The sequence below is a fragment of the Lepeophtheirus salmonis genome, chromosome 1 (genome assembly GCF_016086655.4).
Source record: "Lepeophtheirus salmonis chromosome 1, UVic_Lsal_1.4, whole genome shotgun sequence".
NCBI classification, from domain to species: domain Eukaryota; kingdom Metazoa; phylum Arthropoda; class Copepoda; order Siphonostomatoida; family Caligidae; genus Lepeophtheirus; species Lepeophtheirus salmonis.
The window spans coordinates 8,337,401-8,355,152 of NC_052131.2; the positions used below are offsets into that span (position 1 = coordinate 8,337,401).

Genomic DNA, 17,752 nt, shown 5'->3' on the forward strand with positions numbered 1-17,752 from the left:
ACACGTAGCTACTCACTAAAATACTTATAGTTATACGTTCTCTCCTCAATAATAATAAAAAAATCATTTCTAAAAAATATGATTTGATAAACCTCTTCCAAAGTTACATTAATTTTTAAAAAGTACTTCCTTTTTTAAATATGAGTTGAACTAAACGCCTGCGAGATTTCATTCATTTTATACAGTGCTTCCTAAATATTATACTCCATCTTTTTCTCTATACTGTATTGGTAAATAAAAATATGTATATATATATATACATCTGAGAGCACTATAAACTTTTAATAAAAAATCCCTGATACATAATGAAGATTCTGTGGTATATTATAAAGTTCAAATGCCTACTTAATATAATAGACATATTAATCACATAATAATGAATAAGCAAGTAACTTTAACAAATCAAAACCCAATCATAACATCAATTAATTAGTAGTTGGTAATTCAAATGATGTAGGATGTTAAATAAAGCGTATAAAGACGTAGAAATTATAACTTATACAATCTAGTTATAATAAAAGTTGTAACTTATATAATATACTACATCTACATAAATAAAATAATTCTTTAATTTCTTTCCATACTTTTCAAATATAAAATTAATAATATTTATGTAGTTTATATTTAAAGATTTTAAGCCTTTGCCACTAAAGTGATCGTAAAAAGAAGATGCGAGCAAGTGAATACAGAGAGATGGAGGAAAAACTACAAAAAAAAGAGGCAATGGTGGTGAACCTATAGGCTATAGCGTTGGTGGGGATGTCGTCTGTGTGCAGTGTGAAGGAACTTATAAAAAAGTACATTTAAAAAAAAAGAGAAAGAAGAAAGAATGAAGTGAAAAGAAAGAGAGAGGAAGAAAGAAAGAAAACAAGAAAGAAGGGAAAGAGAGAGAGAGAGATAGAGTGAGAGAGAGAGAGAGAGAGGGGGAATGAGTCTGTGAAGACAGAAGAAGTGTATTCAACTATTAAGTGAAAAAGTTTTGCTTTGTTCTTCTCCTTCCCTTGAATCGCCATCGCCTCCTAGGCTATTACCCTTTTCACTGCTACATCCTACTTGTGCTGCTCCTCTGTGTGTTCCTTCATAGTCACGTCTCTCAATTCATGATTGAGACTACACATTTCGAGGAAGACTTGATGATGCTCCAGTCGCTCCAGGTCCTTGTCTGGAAATCCCTCTAGATCCTCAACCGTGGTGGAGCTATCCTAGAAGAAGAAGAAGAAGTCTAAGATTTGTGTGGAGATAGGATTGACTCCTATTGAATGTTTCATATTACAATGCCAGCCAGAACGAATGGTGCAGGACCCAACAATGGAGGAGGTCAGGCCATTCTAGCGTCTGCTCATGGCACGGCCACATTCTTCCAACCACCTTTAAATAATCCACAGCAACAATCTCTCTCGGGTGCGTACGCCTCTCAAGGCATTCTACCACCACTCACCTTGAGACTCTGCACAGACTCCATGCTTATTCTCTCTTTTATACATTACAGGCAATAATGGTGGGAGTTCTGGTGGGGGAGAGTACCAACCGGATCGCCCCATTGGCTATGGAGCATTCGGAGTCGTGTGGTCTGTCACAGATCCAAGAGATGGCAAAAGAGTGGCGCTTAAGAAACTCCCCAACGTTTTTCAGAGTTTAGTGAGCTGCAAAAGAGTTTTTAGAGAATTAAAAATGATGCGATTTTTCAAGCATGAAAACGTTCTCTCTTGTCTCGATATTCTACAGGTAATTAAACTACATGAAACCCATGTCTAACTACAGCATAAAACGGACATAGGGAGTATATAGTTGCAAAAGATGAAAGATAACGACTTGTTATTATATCGTTTCCATTAGGTTACTACTTTAAATTAATTATTGAAAAAAAAAAAAAAAAAATTTACTGATAATAAAATTATAGCGAAATTTTGGGATTGCTATGGAAGAGGAATTTGATTCCTATGAAAAGGCTTCCCAGTGTTAGATGAAATGTCACGACTCTTGTTTTGATATATGTTGTGACTATTTTATATAAGTATTTCTTCACTTTTAAAAAATGGTTTATTCCAGAGGTCAGTTTTATGCTGCATGACTACATATTATATATTTATTTCCCATCTGTTGTATATACATATATTTAAGAGGAAATAGTTGAAAATGATGAATAGTTAATTGATCATTATTATTTATTGAAATAATAATAATCTTATGATAAATACAACTATTTTTTATGGCTTCCTGTATTGATTTATTTCATTTCATCACTTTAGCCCCCTCATGTCGACGTATTTCAAGAAATATATATGATCACTGAGTTAATGCAGTCAGATCTTCATAAGATAATTGTCAGTCCTCAGCACCTATCCTCCGACCATATAAAAGTTTTTCTCTATCAAATACTCCGTGGTGTGAAATATTTACACTCTGCAAAAATAATGCACCGAGATATCAAGCCAGGAAATTTACTTGTTAATGCCAATTGTGTCCTTAAAATCTGTGACTTTGGTCTCGCTCGGTAAGTTGTTTGAGGAAATCATTATTTATTTATATTGTTACACCTTTTTTAGTGTTATAGAAGATGATACGTCCAAACATATGACTCAAGAAGTCGTAACCCAATACTATCGTGCACCAGAAATTTTAATGGGCGCGAATCATTATACGACATCTGTGGATATCTGGTCTGTTGGATGTATATTTGGAGAGCTTCTCGGCCGAAGGATTTTATTTCAGGCTATTTCACCTATTCAGCAACTTGAACTCATTACAGATTTATTGGGTACGCCTTCTCTAAGTGACATGAAGTATGCTTGTGAAGCTGCAAAACGACATGTAATTTCCAGAGGACCAAAACCTCCTAATTTAGGTGCTTTTTATACACTTGGTTCATCTGCAACACAAGAAGCCGTCCATTTACTTTGTCAAATGTTAAATCTTGATCCGGAAAAACGATTGAATGTTCATGAGGCTCTAAATCATCCTTATTTAGATGAGGGCCGACTTCGATATCATTCATGTATGTGTGGATGTTGCATCAGTTCTCCTAATGGAGTTAGGCAGTATACTCGAGATTTCGAAACAGTGGCTGACAGGGCTTTTGATGACGAATGGGAAAATGATCTAACCTCGATAACCAAAGTGAAAGATAAACTCCATCTTTTTATATTTCAACAAATCAACTCCAATCGAGTCCCTCTCTGCATTAATCCCTCTTCAGCAGCCTTTAAAAGCTTTGCATCCTCCACTGTTGCTCATCCAAATGAATTACCTCCAAGCCCTATTCGTTGGGAATAATAAATAATAAACAATAATAAACATTTACCGAAATGAAAGTGAAAAGAAAATAAAATCTCGGGTTTCTCTTACTATTGAATAATCATTTTATCAAATTAATTGGGCAAAAAGAGCCTAACACAAGACTAGATAAGTGCAATGATCATATTTTTTTACACATAAACCTTGTTATAAATATATTATTTTCAAATATTTCATATAATTTCTCCCTCGTATTACTCCTGAATTATATTATATATATAATATAATATAATTCAATTTTTCCCCCGCGTGTAATGAATATTCCTTAAGCATTTCTGTGAAATGATATTTAGGATCCCCCCTCCCATTATTTTAATAAGTTGATCTATTTTTAAGCAGTGAAATGCAAATTTCATTCCACGCACATATTTTGATAAATTGAATGTCTTTTAAAAAAAAGAAATGCTATTGTTTATTATTATTTCCAAGAAACTGTATTCTGCACATATTGACCTTTTTTTAATTCAGTTTCGAATAACCATTTCACAAGTAATTTGCCTTAAACTATTTTCCCTATTTTAAATATTATTATCAATGGTAGGAAGGAATAACATGAACTTCATAGCCATTATCATACACTCTGTATTTCTTTTTTTTTTTCTTTTAATATAAAAACCATGTTGTTTGTATGCAATAATATATATTTCATATGTATTATACAGTACTACTGTGTGATGAATTTCTTTCAAAAAACTGAGTTTAGAAGTCAAATGAAAACACACTTCATCTTTTAATTAAAGATCTATATTCATTAATTATCGTTCCTATGTAGATACAAGTAATACGAACATTGCATTTGATAATGTTAGGTCTTAGTTTGTATGCTTTATAATCTAATTTATTGAAATATAAAAATATATATTTATATAGTTCTTTAATTAATATGATTTAATCATGTTTTAGATTTATGTCTACGTTGTTGTACGAAATAATCAAGTCTCCTTGTCCATTCCGGCCATGGCGCCTCGAAATTGTATCGTTCTCCAAGTTTGTATTTCCATGAATGAAGGCAAATGAACATTTTGTCTCTGGGATTCATTTGAATTTGATATCTTTGTCCTAAGGAACAATTTACACAGGTCGGACTAAAGTAAGTTTCATGCTCATAACGGGGATGAGTTATGGTCGAAGAGGGATGGTCAGAAGTTATTAGTAAATGTAGTGCTCGTTGGTAACTCTCTTGCTCTCGATCTATCAAATCATCACTATCATTGTCGTTGTAATTTGAGTCATTGACTACGGGGTATCCAAGGTTGCGTAGATGAATACGGATTTGATGAGTTCGCCCAGTGAGAGGTAACGCACGGATCAAACTTAGCCCATTCAATGAGCGTATTAACTCAAATTCCGTGACGCTTTCTTTCTTTTTGCGTAGAATTTTCGCTGAATGGCCATGAATGGAGTAATGGGAAATGGGATCTTTACAAATGATAGAATTGGGGAAACTTCCATCAACTAAGGCTAAATATTCCTATAATTATATTGTTAAGGGATACATTCAGTATTTCCCATTATTATACCGTTTTACCTTGGAAATTTGGACGTTTTTATCTACAAAATATTCTTTGATCATGGAAGCACTTTCCTTACTTTTGCCAAATATTAATACTCCACTCGTTTTTTTGTCCAGTCGATGAATGGGCCGTAAATCATGGTACCCATACTCTTTCGCTAATATAAATAAGAGGGTGTTGAATTTATATGTAGATGATGGTGAAATACATAGTGAAGGTGGCTTATTGACGACCAGAACGTCTTCATCCTCGTAAATTATACCCAATTTCGCTTTAATAAGAAAATTTATATAAATATGTAATTTATAAAGCTAACTGATCTCACCATCAAGAACAGGTCGCTCATGTGTATGAACAAGGTGCGCAATAAGATCGGATTCATTGATTTGAGATTTTAAAGAAGTGGGTTCAAAATTGATCCAAAGTAATTCTTTCGTGCATTTGAAATCAAAAAATTCAATCGGAGTCAAGGGAAACAGACATTTTAAAGCCCCTTCTGTAAAGTACAACATAATGATTGGTTGAACGGATATAATTACACATTATTTTACCAAGCGTAAGTGGAAAACCTTCACTTTTCATGCTTTTAAGACGACTTTTGGTTATTTTGAATTCCATGACTGAGTAGTATGGATGAACAAAGCGTAGACCATTCTGAAAATAATATTGAGGCCCATAAAAACATCTCGGACTGAAAGTACATTCAAACTTCTTTTTTACCCGTCCATTTTCAAGGGTATATCGCGCTCGAGCATCATGGGGCCGAATGAGTAGTTGATTCTCATTAATGTAATTTATAGTTCCTAGTCCCTGAACAAAACTTCCGTGACCAGGTCTAAAATCGGTGAATTATCATTGTTAGTTAGTAGTTACTAGTTTCTGCAATTCGTCGTTACAAAAATATGTCAAATATTAAATAATCTAGAACCAACCATGTAATAATTTTGTAAAATAGAATACAATGGCTCGACATATTCATTAATACATACTTAGTAACAAGATGTTGGATAATTCGATGTCCTGACATCATATAATTATATAAAATATTAATTATTCATTCACTATTACATCTTTAACATACTACCTATAACTCAACCTCTCCTTCCATCGAAAAATAAATACGTTATTAGGGAAGACCGATAACAGTTAAAACACTTATTTTTATCAAACACTTATAAAAAAAGTTTAACACCTCTAAAACACAAATTCTACAATATATATCTCAGGGAAAAAGTTGCCATTCTATTTCATATTTCTAGACAAGAAGGGGTATCAAATTGGACATCTACTATGTTAATTTAAGGAATCGACCTAGTTTAGCTATGACTCCAGAAAAATTGCAAGTTTCACTCAGCTGTGTCTTGCATTTCAGTCTACTCTAAAATATGCTCAAAACGCTATTGTGTATTTTAATGTACTAAAATAATAGTAGGGAAGATCTGAGATATAATAAATTATTATATCTCAGGGAAGATTGAGGAAATTTTTCGTCATTGAGAAAATAAACAATATATTATATATCTGTGAGAGTATGCATTGAGAAAAATCCATCAAAATTTAATTTTTACTCCTTTGATTGATAATTCTGTTTATTTTTACTGAATTTATGCGCAGAATTTCATATTCAAATCAAATAAATATGAATTTGACAATCTACCATGGGCTTCCTTATTGTTTTATTTTGTTTACTACTGTTTTCCACCAATGAGACACGGGAATCAATATAAATATTATGGATTTACCAATCATCGTTTATTTATTTTACCATGTGATGAAGATTGTCGAGGCATTTGACAACAAACATGAATAAGTTAATAACAGGATCAAGATCCATCCTCACCCATTGGGTTCATTCTCCCTCTCTCTCTCGCACACTTTATGTATCCTCTCCTCTCAAAGAGTTTATGGAGGATCCAAAGGATCGTAGTCGTGTTATCCCATGGGAAACCTCTTCCAATTACTTAGTATCTCCTTCCTACAATGATACTTATGGTGAATCGCGGTTTTGGGAGCTTTATCGACGAAATGTCCCAGGTCCGAAGGCCGAGACAGATACTCGATTGACCTGTGTTAAAGAAGGAAAACTCATTACGAATAATCCATGTCCTATTTGTAGGGACATTTACCTTGTTATTGACTACAGGTTATTAATTTTTTTAATAATTGTCGTTAACTAATTAATTAATTAATGTCTCACTACAGGAACGTGCGACTCCTAGAGCAGTTTATTAAAGACTACAATGGAGAAATCCTAACTTCTAAGGAAACAGGGGTCTGCCGAAGGAAACATTTTGATATACTTGTTGCAATAGAGAAGGCTAAACTCTATGGACTCATAGATTCTATAGATCCTCACTTTGTCGAGTACGACTATAACTATTACAAGCCATCCAGAAGAAGTTATTAAATTTTTGCATAGTATAAAAACATTTATTACTCATACATAATAAAAACATTGTCTAAAATAAAGTGCCTTGTCTTATTAAAAACTATTGCAATTTCATTCATTTTTTGAGAAAGGATACTATATTCTCAGAAAGTATTGGTCCATGAGTCTCTTGCATATAATGAGATGCTCCAGCGATCCTTTGCACTGTCATCTCCTTCAACAAATTCTTAAAAAGCTTCTCGTAGGCCGCACAAGTCACGTCTCTATCTCCAAACATTACAAGTGCCGGCTTGGTCCACGTTTTTAGAAAGTTCCGGGTCTCCATATTGTAAGTACCTACAAGATCATCCTTACATACTGGAATAAGTTTTGGAAACGCTGAAAGACCAGCTGCGTAAATGGGATGAGGAAATGGGGCAGAATAGCCTCGAGCAACTTCTGAAGAAAATCCTTCCATCATGCGGAAAAAACCATAGACAGGAAGATCACTGCCCACAATTTTCATTACACTCCTCCATAACAGCAATGGAGAGAAGTTAACGATAGAGACGAGACTACTTGGTCTCTTAGAGGAATCTCCAAAGTCATCAAATGTGATATCCCCAGTAGGCAGGCTTGTATTCATAATCACAAGGGAGGAAAAATGTTCTTCGAGCTGTTTAACAACCTACAAATATAAAATATTATTGTTTTTTGGATATCGGCCATTAAAGTTTTCTGATTCAAAATATTAATATTTTTTACATTTGTATAACATAGATTTTACAATTGGTGTTGAATATTGAGTATTTAACAAATATAAATAATTGAAGTAGTGTATTCATATAAGCAAAAAATCTCATTTTTGACAGAAATTAATTTTTTGCACTTATGCTTAGAGCCCAAAATACTTTAAGTCTTAATAAAACAAACCAAGTCAAAATCATACCTTAAGCCCCAAAATGGTTCCCCAATCCTGGGAAACAAGAGTTATATTTTCTTTCCCAGTAAGAAGATTGAGTTCTCGTAGCAAGTATTTGATTGATCCCATGTGTAAATCAAAAGTATATTGAGATACTGAAGTATATTTGTCGGACTTTCCAAACCCAATCAAATCCGGAACTATGACTCGATAACCTCCCTGAACAAGCCCTGGAATCATCTTCCTGAAGAGAAAACTCCAGGAGGGTTCTCCATGTAAACACAAAATAATATGTCCTTTAACAGGCCCTTCATCTAAATAATGCATCCTTGAATCGATAAATTTAGAATATAACAAATAAAATGATGACCAATAATTTAAATTACCTAGGCGTAGTTGGACCACCAGTTTCCAATTCTAAATAATGAGGTTCAAAATCGAATCCCAATTTAGCTAGATCTTTAAATTGGGTCTCTGGAGTTCGAATTATCGTTGGGATTCTACCAGCAAAGAAAAATCTCAATACACTCGTAATCAAACTTTTAAAGATGTTTACAATTTCTAGAATAAACACAAGATACAATATTCCAAATGTGGTAAGCCAATTCATAATTGATGGAGACTTGGAATTCCCGGGAGGGACGAAAGTTTTGCGAGAGGGTAGAAAAAACATGGTAACTTGAGCTCTGGTTCTTATAAATTATTTAACAATTGAAGCAAACACTGGTCTGTACTCCTCTATAAAGCAACGAGTTGATAGAAATTCAATTTGATGAACCCACATAATATACAAGAACAGATTGGATTAGAAAAGAAAACGTATTTCAACTTATTCATCTCTTATCTTTGTTTTATTTTAAAAATCTACAAAATATTAATTACACGTACTTCATGAGTGATACCCATTTTCTGAAAAGAAATATGAGATGATTGTCATCACTCATCACTGAATAATATTTAATAATTTGACTATTTAACCCATAATGTTGCCCAAAATTCTGTCGGAGCATTCTGCAAGGAATAGACGATAAATATATCTCGCAACCTTTCCTAAAAGTACAAAAGTAGCATATTAATTCAGTTGTTAGAACTGAAGCATAAAAATACTTTAGACAGAACTAGTCAGCCAATTCTTCCCAACTGTGGAATTATTTTTTATTTATTTTAGAAAATTATTTAAAACTTAACAAGAGCTAATTATCATTATAACCAATCGACATCAGCTAGAACACGAATGAGTTGTGGAAAAATCGATAGTTCACAAAAAAGATAGCGTACATTTTTTTGTACTCATTACTAGTAATAATAACTAATATTATACAGAAAGTTACCTTTGTAGTACATATACTTTTATAAGAACTTGATTTTTTTACTTATCAGTTGTTGTTTTTTTCCCAATAACAAACAAAGTTATCAGACATAATGTACAAAATGGATCGCAATTTATGATGAGACCACCGACCTATAATGATTAGATGCACAAGCTATTGAATAAAAAGGAAAACAAAAGCGCCTCGTCTTTCAGCTGTTGACTACTATATAAATACTACCAATACTTGGTTTTTTTATTACATAGAGATATTTTACTTTAATATTGAAGAATATTGTATTTCATATGTTAAAAAATTAAGCTTAATGTTTTTATAAAATAATAAATTTAAATATAGATTTATCAAGGTACAAAAAAAAAAAAAGTCAACTTTCTGAGTTTTTTTCATGCAATTGAAGCGTTTTTTAATCATTTTTACGTGGGCAGGCTGATACAATTGTATCTGAGTTCCAAATAGCTAAGGGCTTCTTATAGATCTGGTAAATGGTTTTAGGCACCAGACAGTGTCAATATAAGAGTGAAGGGGTGGAGTATATTATGGATCCAGATTCACTACTAAGCTCGTCGGGGCCCTTTTAATATGATAACTATAATGTTTCTTAAGACAAGGTTTCTCAAACTTCACAATGCTAAGCTCTCCCTACACTAATACCTTTTTAGCTGAGACCCCTTTACACGAGTTTTCGGGGACCCAGCTGGAACTTGAGGTACTACGCACTCTACGTATAATATAGCTGCGGCCCTGTTTGTATCAAATATCATTTCCTAGGTCCAAATTCTCTAGCAACACCTCTTGTTTTATGTACCTGTTACCAAACAGATCCTGCATAATAAAGAAAACCGGAAACGAGACAGATTGAGCTGAACCGAGTCCGAGACTGAAACCGTTGAAGTGAAAGAACCGAGACCGGGACCGATAGAACCGCTGAACCTGAACCGGGAACATCCTTGCATCTTACCTTATAATAGTTACTAGACAAATGAGGGTTTGCCAAGCACTTACAAGTGTAAGTCTTTGATGGATTAGGAGTACAATTGAAGATCTATATCGGAGTAATTCCTGGATATATTTTTGTTAGATACGGAGTGGGGTTTGTGTTTATTTTCTTCTAGTTATAGCTAATTGCATCTAATCACTTGATCACTTGAAAAGTCAAGACAGCTAAGTTGATTTCCGTCCAAACATTATTCAAATTGTCAGGGTGACCACATTAATTTTCGGTTTCTTTTAATTTTACATAACCCTGAGGATTTGTTGCAGAGTTTTAATTGTAAGTCCTTACTGCACTCAGAGTAGAATTGGGGATCGACATCAGAGTAATTTTTTGCAAATGCCCTTGTTTATATAATTTCATCCTTCCTCTCTTGTCACAGCTGATTCAAGCTGATCTAATGAAACGTCATGTTTTCTATTTTCTAAACTAGGTTTTTTCCCTTTTAAAACAATATCCTAGTCATAGCAGGAAATGAAGAAATTGCTGGAATCCTAGCAAGGATTTATTTAAATAGAAAAGTAATTCTCAATGTATAAAAATAAGAAACGTTGTGGAGATTTTCTCAGAGTTTGATGGTTAAGTGGATTTCAAAAATATTTCTAAAAATAAATCTTTTTGATCACCTGTCTGAATTAGGTAGAAAGGTGTGTGCTCACAGAATCATTATTCATTGTCTCTTTACTCTTGTGGAGATTGTAGATAACTTTGAATATTCTAATGAGTCGAATGATGATTGAGATCAAGCTCAAAACAAAGCACCAATAAATCAAAGAATATTCAAAGAAAACCATCTGAAACTAGAATGGACACTCGGTAGAACGCCAAATCTCCCCCTAAAATAAAATTGAGTTATGTATCTCAATTTTTTCTAAAGTTATGTTGGATTATACATTTTTACGTTTTGGGTCACTTTGACTTCTCAAAATGTAATGGCCTCTTACATTGAATATATATAATCTTCGTACCAAATTTGATCAAAATCGATTTGTAACTTTTGCCGTAATCCTGGTGACTAAAAAACAAACAAACAGGGGCAAAATATAATTTCCGTTCAACTTCGTTGGTGGGAGTAATAAATTAAGAAACCATTCTAGTACTTTTTGAGGTACTTTGATCTATTTCTTATTACTTATCATTTATTATGCAATTGTATATGCCCCTCAGAAGGATGTTAATACTGCATTTACAACAAATGAAGGAGAAATTACTACATTTATGGCCATCCTTATACATATGGCTATTGCAAATCTCCTTGTAGCTGAAAATTATAAGGCTACATATATCTGATAACCCCAATTGTGAGCCCGATTTCCTCTGAAAGATTTATATTTCTAAAGACATTGATTCACTTCAATGAAAACTACCAAGCTTCCAAAAATTGATCAATTTTTCTAAATACTCTTCTGTTTCCTCAATTCTGTTTTCAGGGATGAACCTCAAACTTCTAAACAGTTAATTGATGAAGTAATGATAGCTTGTAAAGAGAATTCTATGAATACCCCATAAAGAGTTCACCAAAGAAGATATTATATATATAATAAGAACATAGGTAGGGGATGCGAAAAATGCCTATATAAAAAAAGAAGATGCATGATTGTAACCGAAAGAGGATTTTTGTAGTTGCTAGATAAATAGGTGTTTTATTTTTATTTTCCAAAGCTTTATTCGTGAAGAGAGAACATAAAAGTATAAAGTGCTAATGGCTACAAGACGAAAATTCACAATAATTATTTGTTGTTATGAGCCCTTGTTGGACTTGGAGTAGAATTGTGTATCCACATTCGTAGTAATTCTTGTCTATATCATTGCTAAATGCGGAGTGAGGGCTTCTGATTATTTATTTCATCTCTCGTAGCTCTAATCTAAACGTTATGTCAGCTATGCAGCTCTTTCCCAAATACTCTTCAAACTTTCAGAGTGACCAAGTTCATTTTCGTTTATTTTAAAAGCATACTGGGAGAGCATATTATTTTCAATTATTCCTCTCTATTTCAAAAATTCAAACTTATTAAAAAAGAAGGATCACTATAGTTTTAGTGGTATCTTTTAGTAGATATGTCGTCTCTCAAATTCATATGCTCTATACCAGTCTTTCAGGTGTGGTTTTTATGTTCATTGGGATTTTGAATTTTTTGAGAAACGCTAAATATTATTCATATGTTGTAAAAAAACTAGGAGGGACGATATATCAGCTAATAGAGATCCCTATTGTGTTCCTTGCCAGTTAATTACGTTTAAATTTTCAAAACAGCGAGGCTTAATTAATAACTAGGAGGATAAATGTTATGCAGAAACTTTTTTTTTTTAATATTCAGGATTCCAACAACTTTTTCAACTCCAGTTATAACTTAGAATAAATATATTTGTATAAACATACTCCAAGTATTTTTCTATGCATTCTGTTTACAAAAATTACTACAAAAATAGCTACGGGAATTATTTCATTCTTCTTTAGGTAAGTGATGGTAAAACTATGGCACACGTGTCACTAGGTATACGCAGAAAGATTCTGTTTAACACGTTGGTCAAAACGTGACAGGAAATTTTAAATCATGGTCTGGAAAAATTAAGCCAAAAGTGTATTGAAATGTATATTGATTAGCTGAGAAAAATTAGAATGACATTTATGTTTTTAACACGTGGTAGAAATGAGGCGGAGCTTAGTGACGTCACCTCTTTGTAGGCCTGGGTTGATTGACATATGCAGTGTTATATTCTGCTGCCTTCCCTTCTAAACTTTATCTTTCTTTGCGACCCATGTGAACTGTACCATATTTCAAATGCTATTCTTTATTATCACTTTAAGTTATACTAACGTAGGAATAAACTATGTATTAGACACAATTTTATTAAGACTTGTTTTGTGATCAGTACAAAATAATATACATTTTACTATAATATCCTTTAATCCAGACAAATATTCGAACATGAAGGTGAGCAGTGCATCAGTAGTCCTTTTCCTTTCTACAACCAGGGGTTTAGTGTATTAAAGAATAATCATGTCCTTAGATCCGGCGCCATGATAACAAAAGCAAGGCTAATGGATGTATCTCTAATCTAAAGTATTTAAATTTAAAGCACAAAAGAAATAAAATCTATAATTCAAATAGTGGAAAATCATTAAAAGATAGTCCCTTGATCATATGTTAGGAACAGGTTGTGAAAATGTAAAAAGACATTGAAAAACTATGTATTCACATGTCATTGTTACAAAAAAGAGAAGAAGAACGTAAAAAGTACATGACTCAAAAGCTAAGAGAGACAAATACTCAATTAAAGATTTGGTTTCTCCAAGTTTCAATCTTTCATACAGTATTGTCAAGGATGGAAAACCTTCCAGACATGCTGAGTTTCTTAAAAGTGTTTTTATGAACTGTGCACTTTTTTTTTATATTTATGAATTTAAGAAAGCGTATAAAAGAGTTACCTATTTCCAGAAACACGGTTAAAAATTGGTAAATGGCTATGAACACTAATGTAGGGAGTAAATTCGGAAAATAATTTCAATTTGTCTTGATGACAATATTAATATTGCATCGTCGTGTCGAGTAGCAATATTTGCCAGATATTCTAGTAGTCATGAGATGTATGAAGTTATTAGGATCAGGATGCCTGAAGAAACCTATTTTATGTCATATTTAATTTCTCTGAAAGACCAATTTTCTTCAAGATTTGCACAATTTTGTGTGCTTGAAGAAATTCTACTTATCATCAAATATCCAGAGTATGGCAAATTTTACCATACTGAAAATAAATTTATTTGAATGACTAAACATAAATAATTTGGAAATGGAGTTAGTAGATTTACAATCCCGTTTCATTTGGAAACAAAAGTTTATTAGTCTTAGGGGGCAATTTGGAAGAACATGAGCTAGACAGGTTACAGGGATCCAGTTTTTCTAATCGACATATTGTTTGCTCGGAAAATGAAATGTTTGGTTCTCTCAAAAGATTTATAAAAGCATTATTGACAATTGACTCTTCAACTCATGCAAGTGAAACTTTGTTTTCTTCACTAAATACATCAAAACGAAAGGAGAAATAGTTTAACAGATTTGTGTTTTAATATAAAAGCACTCATAATATACCTAATATTAAAGAATAGGCAGTGGGAGTACAACATCATTGAATAAATAAGTAAATTTTCTCTTTTTTTTTACTTAAAATAATCTACGAGGAAAAAAAACAGATTTTTTTTTTGATACACCAACCGAAAAGTATTGCCATCCCTGTTTTAGATGAAGATGCTCTCACTACAACGATCTGAAAAGAACGAATATCATTTTTAAAAAGAACAAAATCATCAATTGTTTAAACTTTTCTTTCATAAAACGTTGCATTCCTGGACATGGTAATTATACTACGATCAAAGGGGAGGAAATTAATCGACATTGGGTTGGACTAAACATAATTAATGTTAATGATTAATTTGTGTGATTTTATATGTTTAACACCTACTTTTTTTCTCTTTCCCTCCAGTCAAGGTTGCAAAAGTTCCTTCAAAATAAAAATTACATATTATTGTCATTTTTAATCCGCTCTCCACGCTCCATGTATGCTTAGAGGTGGGGTTTTTGAAGAGTGCGAGGAGAAGGCTGGAGCGAGACTTATGCTATTACTGAATTTAGATCCTAATATTAACATCAGTGGCTACTTATATGATTTTTGGAGAAAACATAAATTACTACTATATTTAAGATAAAATTTTAGTTATTTTTTCTTACGTATTTTTAAAAATAAAATATACTCAAAGTAAGCTGGAATTCTTTTTTCAGATAATTATATTCAGTGATGCAAGAAGTGCTGGTGTCATGCTCCCGGTATGCAAAAATAAAATAAATCGAAAATGAACTTTGTAATCCAAATATAGTTTGTAGAGTATTTCGGATGAGAGACACTTAGCTATCATGACGTTTCATTAGATGAGCTGCAAAAAAAAAGCTGTGAAAGAAATAAACACAAATCCCACTGCTTAATAGCAAGGAAATATATACCGCAATTACTCCGATGTTAATTATTGATTATATTTCGAGTACAACAAAGATTTGCCCTCATTATTACTCTACGGCTTTCAGAAGCACTACCTATAATTTTATACTTAGATGTTCCGTTTTTAAAGTACAATAATAATGGTAACAGCTCTCGAAAATAAAAAAAACCTGTTCAAATTGCAACAAGAAAAACCCATTTCCACTTTCTTGGACATATTTCATAAACCGCTGGAGATGTTAACACCACAACTATCTAATAAAGAAAGAACCACGCCGTTTTTCCTTTTTAAATTGCTAAACTGTGTTTTTCTGATAAAAAACTGCATCCCTATGTCATAAGTAAGGGTGATAATTTTGGTAAGAATAGAAAAGCGTGCGAGGAGAAAAGAAGAATTACTTATGGCATCATTGATTAAATAATATACATCTTCTTCTATCAATCATGAACGTTATCATTCCCGCCTTTATTATTCAATATTAATATAATATGAGATGGTGATAGTCGATAGAGAACTGAATAAAATCCCCAAAATGACGTCGCCTTCTGTCTGGATTTATGAAAATGGAGGCCCAGGAATTTGGAAAATACTTACCGGATGAGAAACAGATGGTTTGTCAGATTTGTCGATATAAATGTGCCTTTAGTCCCCTGCCTAGAATTACACGCCACTCATTATACTCATCTCATATCAAGAGAATAGATATTCATCTAAAAAATCAAGTTAATAATCAATACATCAAGTCAGACATTAACTCTGATCTCACAAAGATGCTTATGGCATGTAATATAACCTTATCCTTTGCTAATCATCTACGTTCAAAAAAATTATGGAGAAATACAAGGGTAAACATATCCCTTCCCGAGGAACCATCATTAAATTAATGGAGGATGTTGGTACTGATGTCATATATAGAAATACATATAAAATGTTTTGAGTGATCCACACCAAATGATGATCAAGTTATCAGTAAAAAGTATTTACGAATATCGAAATGGAACTCTGAATTTTGTACTATCTCACAGTAAGTGTTCAATTTTTTTTTTAAATCTAACCATAAAATATGATTCTATTTTAGCTAAATATATCAAGAATTATGATACACAACTCAGTAAAGGGCAAAAACAACTGCTTAAATGGTCACAACAACGGGGGTAGTAGCTTTGGATGGTTTGCAACTAGTTTGTCTGAGACTACTTACTTCGCTTTAAGACTTGGGTATGATAATTAGGTTTTCCAATATTACATAGTCAATAAATATTACTTTTTTATCAGTAAAGGCTTAGCTATGGTTGATGGGCTCCAAGAAATGGTGTTCAGAAAACTCATAAAAGGCAAAAACAACTGTTTAAATGGTCACAACAACGAGGGTAGTTACATTGGGTGTTGCATTATAATTAACAATTGTGTATATCCATCATGATAATAGTATGTTGTTATATAAGCATACCTAAATAACGGGGAAAATCTTTTTGATGCTCTTAATAGGGAGTAATATCGCCGGACATTACTACATAATTAGCTTTTGCTCTAAATCTTTACGATGAATTTATCTCTAACATTTTTTTATTAATTTATTTATTGTCTAATTTTATGATTTTGACATTTACTTTATTATTAATAATTAGTTAGATCTCATCGGTAGAGATATATCTATCCTGTGCACAATTGTATATAGCAACTTCCACATGAAGAAGAGGGGTGATTATCTTTTTGATTAAACTCACGTCTCGCTTGTGTATTGCAACCTAAAGTTATGACATATTTAACTGAATTCCGATGTTAAAACAGGAAAAAATTATCTGGATCAATCTATTATTTCAATATTCTGTATTTATAATTTATTATTATTAATAGTTATATGACTTTAATTGTTTAATTTTGTATATTTAACTTAAATGTTTAATGGTTTATTTTTTAGTATGTAGATTATATTTAATTAAAGCCTTCTTTTTTAAACTTTGAGCTTCAAATATATTTCAAATACTCTACTTTGTCGTCTCATTAGCTATTATTCTGAGAATAAGGTTCATAATGAATTACAATTTCATGGAGTGTGACGTTTTCAAATCTACTGTAACGGATAAAAAACGTCGAAGTCAATTATACGTAGTATATCTTCATTAAACATTTTGCTAATTAATACATTCGTTATACCCTCAAAAATCATAATAAAGCAGGCAGATGATGATCACATCAGTATTTTAAACAATGATACCATATGTCTTTTTTTCCCCCTCCTCCTTGCACGCGTTTTTCTCTACAATATTATCAACTATAGTCATAAGAGAGAGAGAGAGAGATTGATTGAAAAGGCACAATAATTACAAGCCCTCAAT

The 17,752-nt window shown here is 32.4% G+C and overlaps 4 protein-coding genes across 5 annotated transcripts; 2 read left to right on the forward strand and 2 right to left on the reverse strand.

The window, feature by feature from the left end:
* Positions 1-749: 749 nt before the first annotated feature.
* nmo (serine/threonine-protein kinase nemo) lies at positions 750-4,159 on the forward strand. Its single transcript, XM_040710195.2, has 4 exons — positions 750-1,401; positions 1,490-1,725; positions 2,250-2,494; positions 2,547-4,159. Exons 1-4 carry the CDS (start codon positions 1,260-1,262, stop codon positions 3,271-3,273), a joined length of 1,350 nt encoding a protein of 449 aa, XP_040566129.1. The 5' UTR covers positions 750-1,259; the 3' UTR covers positions 3,274-4,159.
* LOC121116011 (uncharacterized) lies at positions 3,880-5,911 on the reverse strand. 2 transcript variants are annotated; one of them, XM_040710214.2, is made up of 6 exons: positions 5,798-5,911; positions 5,529-5,643; positions 5,360-5,462; positions 5,134-5,304; positions 4,823-5,079; positions 3,880-4,765 (listed from the first exon to the last, which is right to left on the reverse strand). In XM_040710214.2, exons 1-6 carry the CDS (start codon positions 5,836-5,838, stop codon positions 4,187-4,189), a joined length of 1,266 nt encoding a protein of 421 aa, XP_040566148.1. In that variant the 5' UTR covers positions 5,839-5,911; the 3' UTR covers positions 3,880-4,186. The 2 variants fall into 2 exon arrangements, with proteins under 2 accessions (XP_040566148.1, XP_040566140.1); XM_040710206.1 differs by having other exon boundaries at positions 4,023-4,765; positions 5,360-5,643.
* Positions 5,912-6,574: 663 nt separating this feature from the next.
* On the forward strand, positions 6,575-7,277 carry mRpS18B (mitochondrial ribosomal protein S18B). Its single transcript, XM_040710245.2, has 2 exons — positions 6,575-6,951; positions 7,011-7,277. Exons 1-2 carry the CDS (start codon positions 6,611-6,613, stop codon positions 7,213-7,215), a joined length of 546 nt encoding a protein of 181 aa, XP_040566179.1. The 5' UTR covers positions 6,575-6,610; the 3' UTR covers positions 7,216-7,277.
* LOC121116032 (haloalkane dehalogenase) lies at positions 7,217-9,438 on the reverse strand. Its single transcript, XM_040710234.2, has 3 exons — positions 8,485-9,438; positions 8,126-8,426; positions 7,217-7,864 (listed from the first exon to the last, which is right to left on the reverse strand). Exons 1-3 carry the CDS (start codon positions 8,769-8,771, stop codon positions 7,313-7,315), a joined length of 1,140 nt encoding a protein of 379 aa, XP_040566168.1. The 5' UTR covers positions 8,772-9,438; the 3' UTR covers positions 7,217-7,312.
* Between the last annotated feature and the right edge of the window lie 8,314 nt (positions 9,439-17,752).

Excerpts from the sequence above, each read along its gene's own strand:
- nmo (XM_040710195.2), top strand. The coding sequence starts at position 1,260 with ATGTTTCATATTACAATGCCAGCCAGAACGAATGGTGCAGGACCCAAC. Across the intron at positions 1,402-1,489 it reads ACAGCAACAATCTCTCTCGG|GCAATAATGGTGGGAGTTCT; the intron begins GTGCGTACGCCT and ends TATACATTACAG. Across the intron at positions 2,495-2,546 it reads TGTGACTTTGGTCTCGCTCG|TGTTATAGAAGATGATACGT; the intron begins GTAAGTTGTTTG and ends CACCTTTTTTAG.
- LOC121116011 (XM_040710206.1), bottom strand. The coding sequence starts at position 5,838 with ATGATGTCAGGACATCGAATTATCCAACATCTTGTTACTAA. Across the intron at positions 5,644-5,797 it reads ATCCAACATCTTGTTACTAA|ACCTGGTCACGGAAGTTTTG; the intron begins GTATGTATTAAT and ends CACCGATTTTAG. Across the intron at positions 5,080-5,133 it reads TGAGCGACCTGTTCTTGATG|CGAAATTGGGTATAATTTAC; the intron begins GTGAGATCAGTT and ends TTCTTATTAAAG.
- mRpS18B (XM_040710245.2), top strand. The coding sequence starts at position 6,611 with ATGAATAAGTTAATAACAGGATCAAGATCCATCCTCACCCATTGGGTT. Across the intron at positions 6,952-7,010 it reads TACCTTGTTATTGACTACAG|GAACGTGCGACTCCTAGAGC; the intron begins GTTATTAATTTT and ends GTCTCACTACAG.
- LOC121116032 (XM_040710234.2), bottom strand. The coding sequence starts at position 8,771 with ATGTTTTTTCTACCCTCTCGCAAAACTTTCGTCCCTCCCGGGAATTCC. Across the intron at positions 8,427-8,484 it reads GGTGGTCCAACTACGCCTAG|GATGCATTATTTAGATGAAG; the intron begins GTAATTTAAATT and ends TATCGATTCAAG. Across the intron at positions 7,865-8,125 it reads GAACCATTTTGGGGCTTAAG|GTTGTTAAACAGCTCGAAGA; the intron begins GTATGATTTTGA and ends TTATATTTGTAG.